The sequence below is a fragment of the Vigna umbellata genome, chromosome 2 (assembly GCF_029865625.1).
Source record: "Vigna umbellata cultivar VRB3 chromosome 2, Vumbellata_1.0, whole genome shotgun sequence".
In the NCBI taxonomy this organism is placed as follows: Eukaryota; Viridiplantae; Streptophyta; class Magnoliopsida; order Fabales; family Fabaceae; genus Vigna; species Vigna umbellata.
This window is the reverse complement of record NC_142166.1, coordinates 19,650,803-19,662,692: the sequence shown is the minus strand read 5'-3', so window position 1 is coordinate 19,662,692 and position 11,890 is coordinate 19,650,803. Positions and strand designations below refer to the sequence as shown.

The window sequence follows — 11,890 nt, the reverse complement described above, 5'->3', positions numbered from 1 at the left end:
TTGATGCAGACCAGTGAAGAATGTGGTTCTGCTGCACCAAAAATCAGCCCCAATGTTGATCTTTCCTTGCTCCAATCCACTTCCTAAGATGCTATCGGTGTTGTGGGACGTTTTGAGATAGTTTTGCACCCAACATAGAGCTCAACCAACCACCAATAATCAATTATTAATCCAGAAAAACAACACTGCTGCTGCCAGAAAACTGTTAAACCAGACTGCACAACTGTACTTTTATCAAACAGCTTATGTGCAGGATTTTCAAACAACTTAAATCAATCAACTAATCGGTTTCCAATGAATGGTGGCACTCAAAATGAACTTAGGAAAGGATCTAGAGTGGATTTGAAAAGCAAGAAATAAAGATAAGTTGCAGCTATGATCAATTCGAAACCAAATTTAAACTAGGCAAAGTGTTTGACAAAATGCCTAGCAGAAGGCTAAAAAGTGTGCATCAGAGTTTTCAAATTTGCTTAGTACAGGTTCAAACAGCTTTTTACAATGCAGTTTATGGTAAGATTTGAATTGTGCACTTCTTTTGATTCAATTGAACCAAGCTTTTGCTACTAATCTAACACTGAATCTGATGCATTAATCATACCAAACAATGAATTTACAAAATCTTCAACTTATATAAGAAAAAGTGTTGAAAATTGGTGGTTTGAATGGCAATTTTGCACAAACATGTTTGGACACTTAATTTTATGATATGAGAAACTTTGTTTTACCAAATATGACTTGTCCAACTGTCAGCAGAGGCTAAAAGCTTGGAATTCTGATTTTCACTACTTCAGTTGCTCTTTAACACTAAAATTAAGCCAAATCACCAACCAATTTTCATTATAGGAATCAAACTGAACTGGAAACAAATATTATGACTTTATAACAGCAAATTAAACTTGAACAAGACTCTAGAAATGCATTAAGAGATGTCCAGAAGTGAGTTCTAAGCTGGACAGATTCAAAATCAGGAAAAGACTCAATCAAAGTGTGTGCAACTCGGTCCAGCTGCTCTAGCAATGAATTCTGGATTCTGCTAACTGATGCAACCAATTTTTATTGTCTTAGACAATGTACTGTTCATATGGTTTGCACATATTATAATTGCAGCACATCAACACAGCCAGGGATGATGTTTCCATACGGTGCAGTTTCAGAAAAAAAATGAAAAACCAGATTTGAAACAGATTTGAATATGCATCAATTGCCACTGTACTGTGATTGAATTCAAGATGCACCGAGCTCTTTAATCATTGCTCATCTGATGTGCTTCTATTGAAAATCCCATCAAACCCAGCAGATTTATCCCAAACAAGTTTCAACTCAGAAATTTGACAAAAATAAACCAAAACACATTACTGGACATGACAGCATTAGATTTCCAAATTAAAAGACTCAAAGCAATGAAGTGAACCGATTAAAATGATGAACAATAAAGCAATTAAAAGCTGGAACAAAGAAATTAACAACAAAATCTATGAGAATTGGAAATGGAATGTAACAGTGTGCACAGAACAAGAAAACACGAAGGAAAAGTTATGACAGTATGGAATGGGAAGAACACTTAGCTGGAGCGTGATGCAGAACCTAGGCTCTGAATACCACTTGATACGGTTTCTCCCAGTTGGTGATCGATATGTAGCAGCGGACGGATGACTGAATCATGAGCAGAGGTAGAATGGGCTCACGGGAAGCCATGGGCAGTGTAGGAAATGTTGTTCAGTGAGATTGATGGTGGAGGAAGAGCTTAAGGTGAGTGAGTAAACTAGCTCAGACGGCCTTCACTAGAAGGAAGCTAGGTGGACAAAAAAAAGCTCAAGTTATGGTGACTTTTGGGCAGAGTTCGGTTGCTGGAAATATTTCAGCAGAGTAAACTCTATATTCATTCAAAAGTGACGTACATGAATAAAGAGAAGGGAATTTATAGAGTGTTTTCCCCTATGCTAATTTTAACGGTGCTAGATGATTGCCAAGGAACGTGGATCTCAATCCACGTGGATTCACCCATGTTGAATTCTATTATTCTAGATGTGCACAAAATACACGTGCAGAAATAAATGCTATGGTATGCTACGGTGCACTCCATCCTTTAGGCAAACGAGGCTGACCAATTTACCTTTATTCTTCTCTCTTTTGGCTTTCTATCCTTCTCCTTATTTTGACAATTTTGGATTATCTAATTGTTCTCCAGGCTTCCACTCAAAGATGGCAAAAAGCACTTGACCTTCTAAAGAAAAATCATTAACATCTTGTTGAAGCTTTTTTATCATACCTCGTGTGATGGGGTCTTGATGTATCATTGTGCTTGGCTCCCGCGTATCATATAGTGACATATCATTGTTGTTCGAAGGGGTAGAAATCAAGGAGAGATTTTACTTGTTCGAATTAGGAAAAGTGGATCTCATACTGGGGGTGGCTTGGTTAACCTCGTTAGGAGAAGTCAATATCAACTAGAGATCTGACCATTAAATTAGGAGGTTCTGATTAAAGGAGATCTTACACTAACAATAAAAGTGGTGTCTCTAAAGGTGCTTCTTAAGGAGACAGAAATAAAAGTTATCACATTGGTGTGGGTTATGGGTCAAATAGAATTAGAGGAAAGAAACAAGGGAGTGGCACTAGTGTAAGGTGTGGGGTGTGGGGTATAGGGGAGTGTTATCTACATTTGGATTTGGGATTTTAGAGATTGAAGTAGATTTGCACTTGTAAGAGAATGATCTGGTGAGAAAGTTTTTGAGAGATGTGGAAGAAATGATGCTAGAAAAACGAAATTGTGAGAGTGTTGTAGTGTAAGAAATTAGTTGTTTGGGGTCAAGGGGTTGACCCGGCCCTAACCCAAGATCAATCCCTTTCATAGGGTTTTTGGGGTCAGGGGCTTTGGAAAAGCCTCCTAAAATGTGGGCCAAGAAAATGGGGTCTATTTTAAAGAAGGGCCAAGGTTGGCCTTAGGGTTCCAAATTAAAATGACAGCTCTAGTGATTAACACTGAGAAAAAAATGGGGTTTTGGTCAATACCTCCAAATCAATGTTGAGAGTTTCAACAACGTGGTGCATGATGGAGTGGACGAGCTTGCTCTTGTTGTACCTCTCCTCGCAGGCCTGAATTTCCTCTTTGGAGACCCTATGCTTGTTGAGATCGATGTAACCCTTTTCCTTATCGACACGGAGGACCATGACGGGCTCGATGCACCCCACCTTGATGAGTCTGCTGACGTTGTGAATCCGTTCGGCGAGAGAGCTCTGAGAACAAGATCATCACCTCCATGTCCATCTCTAGGTACCTCGTCTCGTACATACGACACTCTATGTTCGGATCCATCCTTCGATAATCTCTCTCAGCGTCGACACAAGGTTTTTGTAACAATGGGGGAAATGGAAATGGGAAAAAGAGTACCTAGAATCCTATCTTCCACCGCACATTATGAACCTTGGCCAACAAGCAATGACGGAGAAGACAGTGCAACAACGACTTGCTCCACTAAGAATGATAAGGTTTGTGTGAACATAAGTAAGTAACAATTGTTTTCTGTATCTGATACTTTCTTATGTTTTTCAAATTAGAAAAACAATACATCTTTATAGGTGAAAAAGCATCATCGTGACAAAAAAAATCAGAACTGCCCACAAAATGTGGGAGGTTACCTAAGAGCTAAATTTTAGCCCTCTCCCTTCCTAAAGACTCGATCAATAATTGATCCACTTATTAAGTCTGCATAACTGCTTAAATAAAACATTAATTACATAAATAAATAACTAATAATCCCTCCCTTAAACTAAATGCTTGAATAAGCCATTTAGTTTATTTCTTATGCTTCAATAAGTCCCAACATGCTTCAGAATTTCGCAAACTGCTCTAGTTTGAGTAGCTTGGTCATTATATCAGCTACTTGATTCTGAGAACTGCAATAGTGTAACTTGATTTTCCATTCTTTGGCAAGGTCTCTTAAGAAATGAAATCTAACATCAATATGTTTACTCCTACCACGAAACATTGGATTTTCAGATAACTTAATAACAAAACTACTATCACATAGAACCATAATGTGTTTATGACTTTGAAACCAATAGCCTCCAATATTTTCTTAATCCAAATACATTGGTTGCAGTAACTACATAATATGATCCTGTTGTAGAAAGAGTTACAATCGACTGCTTCTTGGAGGACCATGAAACAGCTTCAGTTCCTAACGTGAATACAAATCCAAATGTGTTTTTTGGTCATCTATGTCTCTAGCAAAATCATTGTCAGTATAGGCTACCAGTGTCATGTTTTCTCCCTTTTTGTGGAGAATTCCAAATTCAATAGTCCCCTTCAAGTATCTTAGAATTTATTTAGCTGCAAACTAGTGGGTTTTTGTGGGGTTGGCCATGAACCTGTTGATTAAACTAACAACATACATCAGATTTGGTCTAGTAGCAGTCAAATACATTAGACTTCCAACTACTTGTTTCAACAAAGTAGCATCCACCTTGGTCCATGCATCATTCCTGGACAGTTTTGTTCTCGGTACAATCGAATTTTTGACTGCATTGCAGTTCAACATACCAAACCGAGATAAAACCTCCTAAGCATACTTCCTTTGTCACATGAAAATTCCATGTGTATTTTTCAGAATTTCAACTCCAAGAAAATATCACATCTTCCCTAAGTTAGTCATCAAATTCTAACATCATGGAATTTTTAATGTCATCACATATCTTTACATCATTCCCAGTATAAATTAGATCATCCACATATAGACTCACAATTAAAATTTTACCTCCCTCAGCTGACTTTGTAAACAATGTATGTTCACAGAAACATCTTTCAAATCCATTTTGTAGAAAATATCATTCTATCTTGTTGTACCATGCCATTGGTGCCTATTTGAGTCCATATAGTGCCTTTCTTAGATTGTATACTTTCTCTTCTTATCCCTTCTTTATAAACCCAATCGGTTGTTATACATAGATTTCCTTCTTAAGCTCTCCATGAAGGAATGCACTTTTCACATCCTATTGAAATATGATTCATCCATTTTGTGCAACTAATGAAAGGATTATACGAATAGTGTCTATTTTGGAAACAAGTGTGAATACCTCTATATAATTCACTCCATAGTGTTATGCATATTCATTTGCTACCAATCTTGCTTTGTATTTGTCAATATCTCCATTCTCCTTGAGCTTGGTCTTATATACTCATTTGACTCCAATTGGCTTCACTTCTTTTGGCATCGTAGAACGTTTGATTTTTTTTCTATAGCTTCCATCTTTTTATCATTGCATCGCACCATTTCTTACTCTTGACAGCTTCTTCAAAATTTTCTAGATCGATTAATGTTGTAAGCATCGCCCTTGTATCATTATTAGACAATCCTTCTCCTCCTTCATAATTTGTCATCCAAACAGGTTCTTTGTGATGCCTTCTAACTCTACCTTCAAGTGGAGTCTCAAGTACTAGAGTGTGAGACTCAATTCTGGAATCTGTTTCAGCAGCATTTTGCTTGTTGCGGCTCCTTACTACATAATTGCTTAAATAAAACATTAATTGCATAAATAAATAACTAACAGTTTGATGAATGTAACGTAGGTTTGGGACGAACACCAGAAATTTGGAAAGAACAAAGTTAAATTTGGGAGACAATGAATTTGATGAATATGAACGAAGTGAAACTGACAATGTAAAGAAAATAAGAAAATTTGTTAATAAAATAAAAGGAATGTCAAACACAATGATAAAGGAAAACTTAAAACAATAATTAATAGATAACCCTTATTTAGAAGCCTTATCTATTAGTTTATTTTAAATTATAAATAAAAGAAATAATATTAATTATTTATAGATAATTTTTTTTTAAAATAAGTATTATTTATTGTTATGCACGTTCGTAAATAACGTTTATTTAAAAAAGTGAACAAAATCTTCTATAGTAAAGAACTCCGTCGTCAAAATAAATGGTCAAAATAAATGGTAAGCTACAAAAATTAGAAGCAAATAGCTTTAATGAAGCAAACTAGAAAAATGGATCAGGTCAGCAAATAGCTTTAATGGTCCCATGGACAGAAAATAGATTTAATACTCCAACGTTAAACAAAAGAAAGTTTAATTACCTTTTTTAAAACTTATAAAAATATTAAACTTACATAAGGAGGTAATTGTAATTATAAATATTTGTAAATATAACTTAAGAGAATATAAGAAAAAAGAATTCGATCATGCAAGGTCCAGTTGTTGATGCATTGAAAGACTGAAAAAGGTTACATAGAAAAAGCATAGTTAAAGGTAGGGAAGAAAGATAGGTAGCACGGAGTAATGAGTGGGTTTTATGATAAAATTCGGTGCCAAAAAAGTAAAGTGGGTCACTATGACATTGAAAATGTGTTATCAAAGTCCAATGTCTTCAGATTTCTGAATTCACGCATGGGACTCTTCTGCTATGCCAGAAATATTGCATTCAAATCAATATTTCAGAACCATGTTACAACTGGGACCAAGGACCACAAACAAACACAATTCTAATCCATCTAACCTTGTAATAGTACTGCTAAGTTTTGATTCATCATATTAACCAGGAATTTTCTTTTGATTGAAGAATAAAAGTGACTATTACATAAGAAAAGCTACCAGTTCAGTGATCCAGATCTTAAAGGTTAAAACTATTGTTGATCATGGAAGTTGTCCTATTTCTTCAAAATATTATTGGTTTGAATCGCTCGTTTGCTGGAATCAATGAATGCTTATATTCTTGTTCGACGTGAAACCAGAGTGCCCAAGACACACATTAACCATAGAAGTTACATGGGTATCAAAATTGAAAAAAAAAAAATTAAGGCACCGCGACATATTCTTCAATTTCGGACCCATGATAGACAGTTTTATGATGTTTTCTATCAGTGCTGTGAACACAGGGATCATGACAGATAAAACATAATTTTAAGCTTGGGTACAGACAAAGACAACATTAGATCAAAAGGACCCCCCGAAAATTTACAAGAAATTTATACAGAGAAATAGAGCAATTATGTCCTCGATATATCATTAAGAATTCAAAAATCAGAAGCTCCCCTCCAATAATAATAATAATAATAATGATAATAAATAATCAACGAAACACAGAAGAAATATATATAATGAAACATATGGTCACGATTAAAATTTAAAACTCTCCTCTTCTAGCAGCAGCAAAGTCCATCTTTGAACATCTTGGGTGGTAGAAGTGAATGCAAGTACATAATTGACAGCAATCAATGTAGGTGCTGTTCATCTCCTTCCTCCTTGTGGATGTACATAGCAATTATGAGATTCTCAGTCAGAAGAAAAGGGCTTGACCTTCAAGCGGTACAAGAGTTTCTTCTTCTTAGAGCTTTGGTTGTCAATGGTGAGAACCACTTTCCCAGGTTCACCAATTTTATAATTGCTGCAAATCACCGGTTCTTCTGATGAAGCAACCTTTCTAGCCTTCTGGATGATCACAGTATAGCTTCCCTCCGAACTTGGCACAAACTCTGCACCATAGCTTACGTCCCACCCTATTACTCTTAGTTCCCAAGACAGTAGGGAGTTCTGCATGATCCCAAGTGAAACAAAATTTCAATGCATTAATTAGGCAAATTTCTCAGCAAATAACAATTTTCTACCTACTCACACCAAGTCATAGTAATGGCTTAGATATAGAGTAGGATTCAATCACTTATCTAACTGTATGAGCTACATACACAAGATTTTTCAGTTTTAGATTGATTCTATGATCCTATAACTAATACAATTTTAATATTATAAGAGGTTGAGCTTTAACCATTCAACTCAACTCCAAAAATAAATTAAATGCACACATCATCAGATACACATTGAAAAAATAGAATAATTATTTTTCTTATCTTCGACTTATCCGTTGTCTTTTCCGAGTTTAATAAATCATTCTTGGATGCTCTAAGATTCAACATGACTTTTTTGTGTTCTAACGGGCTAAATTTGCAGTAGCTAACCAATATGAGTAACCTAGCTAATCAGCATCACAGTGCTGTTTTCTAGCCTAGATGATAGAAAACAAAAGATTAATTAGTAGTGGAAAAGGATTTTGGCTCGTAGCTATATTTAGAACTGAAATAAAATAAGAACACTTATGTTTCCAGTTCGAGTATGGTCTTTCCACGTTTATTTATTATTCTTTATTTACTAATTATGGTGTATTGCCCGAGACATGTCATATCGGGGAATGGGTCTGTCTAAATCTGTAGCATGAAACAGGAGGAAAACGAAAGGTATGATATTAAAATCTTGAGAACAGAGGAATCCTAGGAAAGATTCCGAATTCCAATGCTGCATTCATTGGATTCCCCCTCAGTCGAGATCAATCGATTCCGACAAAAATACAAAGAAGAAAGACCTAACGCACCTCAGAAACAGGAAACTCCACGGTATGTTTTGCTGCTGGTCTCACTGTAATTTCTGTAACAGCATCGGAAATTCCGAATTCCCCATCTTTACTTAGTCCACCATACTTCACCGGAAGTTGCTCAGCAGCAATGTATCTGAGATATCCACATAACAATAACAAATTAAGCTACAAATTTGGACAAAACGCAAGCGAAACTGAAAACACACGAATCAAGAAATCATATATTTTTGTGTTCACCCCAAAAGAGTCTCGGCTGATTTGGAAGGGCCGGCAAAGACAAACTTGCTTTTGGTTCTCTGAGTAAGAAAAGGACTTATCATCCTGTTCACTGCCAAGTACCACCACGGCACATTGATAAACACCTGTACCAACAAATCAAAGGAGAGTATGAAGAAAACATAACACACATTGGAATACAATAAGTGTTAAAATTGAAGGCAAACAAATAAAGTATGAACGAATAAGGTTTAAAATGCGATTTCAGATAAATGTAAAGGGTTGTTTTTGTCTCTGTATCGATGGCTCTAATGGCAGCATTTGTCTCAATTTCAAGGAGGCCAAACCATGGATGTAGTACTTCAGTTGTTTTCCACCTTATTTTCTAATCAGAATTGAAGTTTGAAATGTGTAATAAGAGATTCCATTAAAAATATAATTTTAGTCAGAGAATTGTATCAGAAGTATAAGTTTTGCTCTTTGAAAACTTATAAAGATTGCAAAGACCTCAGTAACCAGATTTATATGAAATGGCGTTATGAAGATTGCAAAAGAGAAGGGGTTGAATTTAAGAGGGCATGCATGCAGTACCTGTTTGGCAACAAACTCAGGATAGTTATCCTGAAGCAACTGAAGGGCCTGTTTGGTAGCCTGTCTAAGCTCCCACTTGGCAGGTCCGGGAGAGTTCTTGAGATCATTGACTTGAACAATGGTGCTTATACCACCAGGGGTAAAATCAAGCTTCCTGATACTCTTCTCCAGGAACTGAATCCTCCACCTGAGGAACCTGTGCCTCTTCTCCTCATCAGAGAAACTCTTCTTGTACAACTCCTTGTTCTGAAACTCCCCATAGATGTTATAACACACAGGGTGACCCTCCTTGTCAAACCCATGCATGTACACCGCCTTCTCCAAATCATCCCCCAACTCCTCCTCCAACAGCTCCTCCATCTCGAACTCCTTCCTCCACCGAATCGTCCCCTTTATCATCGCAAACGCCTCCTTCACCTTGAAATCCCTCGCACGCAGAAACTTCAGCAGAATCACATCGCTCCTCTCATCAGCAAGAAGCGGCACTCCCCAAATCGAAACCTCTTCGGGTGAAGCCGAACCAGCTTCCACCTTCGCTTCCTCCTCATACACACTCACAGCCACAACGCTCTCCTCGATAGCCTCCACCGTTTTCGCTCCATCCTCCACAACACAACCAGCATCGCTAACAGCCGCTTTCTCTTCAACAACCTCAGTTTGAGTTTCTGTCTCCTTCACTTCCGCAGATTCTTTTTCTGTCGCTTCTGCCACGTCAACAGCAGCAGCAGCATGAACAACGTGTTCCTTTTCTTCCTCGGCGGGCTTCTCTTCCTCCTTGTTGTCGGTGGCATCTTCGGGCTTTTCATCTTTGGGAGGGTGGTTATTCTGAATCGCAGAAAACTCGTGTTTTTGGAGTGCTTCCTGAATGAGTTGTTTGAGTTCTTGCAGTGCCTTCTTCTCTGTTTCTGGCAGGTCCGAGACAATGGTGCTTTCTTCCTTGAACGAACCAGATTCAGGAATGTTATCTTTGGAAACCTCCGTCTCGGTTTCTGGAATGTTCTCCTTCTCCGGAGATGCTTTTTCCTCTTCTTCTTCTTCTACTACAGACACAACAACGTTGGTGTCTGATAGCTCAGCAGGTGCAACGTCAGCGACCACAGCTTCCTCTTGAGCTGTGCTTGTCTTTGAAGCTTCTTCAGCCATGGTTAAGCTAACTCAATTCTCAACAGCGACACTTTCTTTGATCTGAACGAGCAAAATTCGAAAGGAAAGAGAGAATTTGATGTGGGGAAAGTGGGAAATGGAAAGAGGGAGTTATAGAGAGAGACCAGACTGTGCCAGCTAGGAATGTGGGCCCCGGCCCGGATGTAACGGTGTTATTACACTCTGTACCCAACAGAGTGGGCCTACCTGCAAGTTTGAGGGCCCAATCAGTTAGAATTGGGAAGTAACGGTCCCATTGATGGTATGCATGCATTCACGTTTTGTGTAAGAATATTTATTTAATTTTAAAGAAATAAGGTTTTGAGAAGTTTTATTGGCCTTTGATGATGAGATTGGACAGTGAGTTTGCCTTGGATGCGTTGTACCTTTGTTTGCTTTCAATTGCAACCAAGCCGTTCAACAGTTTTGGTTTGGCCCACATCGATCACTAATATTTGTTAACAATGATTAGTAATGGCTTTTTTAGTTTCAAATATGAGTTTAATGATGGCATTAACGTTGGATGATTGATTGTTTTTTCTTAAGTTGGTTAAGGAATTGTTTGCCTTTTGAATATATTATGTTGTTCCGCCATCCTTGCTGTTATTTGTTGGGACTTTTAATCCTTTATGTTTTATGCTTTTAAAGAATCTTGTCTGCATTTGTTTTTAATTTTTAGACTTTACACGTCCAAAATCAAATTTATTTTTCATAACATTAACTTTATTTCATCCAACCAGGGTTCTCTCATGCTCTTGTACACATGTTTGTAACTGAATTCATAAAATAATTATGTTACTCATTAAACAACCAAGTGAGAACAAATTGTGAAAACTGAATTACTAAATTCAATTGTTCCTAAGAAAAAAAATACAAAATACAAGATTCTATGTTAAAAGCTATTTGTTAGTTTAATGAGTGTGCATTGAAGGATATTAAACAGTTGTGGTTATCATCTAAATCATAAGAAACTATTGGTATGAGTTTGAAAATAGTTAATTGTAAAGTGAGCAAACTTATATAGTTTATAATTGGGGAATAGTGTAAAATTGTTATAGTTTGTTCCTATCCAATTTTTTTTTTTTAAAATGGAGATGCACTTGCATAGTGTAGGGTCTTTTTCTCTCTCTCATGTCTGTTCTCTTTCTTCTTCTTCTTTTTCTTCTTTTTTTCCATTTTATTATGATATTTTCATGATATAATAATATATCATGAAATGAGATGGAGATACACTTGCATAGTGTAGGGTCTTTCTAATTCTCAAATTATTCCTAGTTAAAATCATAATAAAAATTCTTATTTTCTTCATCTTTAATATTTTCCAGGTTAAATGATGGGTAAGTATTTAAAAAATATTTTTTAAAATATTTAATTCCAAAAATATAAAAAAATATGTTCCGAATTAAATATTCTAAAAAATATTTCCAAATTCAGAAATATTTGTCGAGAATATATATTTCAAAAATTTATTTTATATTTCAAAAGAAATATTTTGAAACATAAATTTTTTTTCAAAACGGAAATATCTTTTAAAACATTTTGAAATACAAATGTTTTCTTTT

The 11,890-nt window shown here is 36.3% G+C and overlaps 1 protein-coding gene across 1 annotated transcript; it reads right to left on the bottom strand.

The window, feature by feature from the left end:
- Positions 1-6,894: 6,894 nt before the first annotated feature.
- Positions 6,895-10,413, bottom strand: LOC124824751 (patellin-3-like). The gene is made up of 4 exons (XM_088106377.1): positions 9,186-10,413; positions 8,616-8,740; positions 8,376-8,511; positions 6,895-7,543 (listed from the first exon to the last, which is right to left on the bottom strand). Exons 1-4 carry the CDS (start codon positions 10,326-10,328, stop codon positions 7,286-7,288), a joined length of 1,662 nt encoding a protein of 553 aa, XP_087962503.1. The 5' UTR covers positions 10,329-10,413; the 3' UTR covers positions 6,895-7,285.
- Positions 10,414-11,890: the final 1,477 nt, after the last annotated feature.

Coding starts and splice junctions, on each gene's coding strand:
- LOC124824751 (XM_088106377.1), bottom strand. CDS start 10,328: ATGGCTGAAGAAGCTTCAAAGACAAGCACAGCTCAAGAGGAAGCTGTG. Junction 8,741..9,185: donor CTGAGTTTGTTGCCAAACAG/GTACTGCATGCA, acceptor TTGTTGGTACAG/GTGTTTATCAATGTGCCGTG. Junction 7,544..8,375: donor TGGAGTTTCCTGTTTCTGAG/GTGCGTTAGGTC, acceptor GGGATCATGCAG/AACTCCCTACTGTCTTGGGA.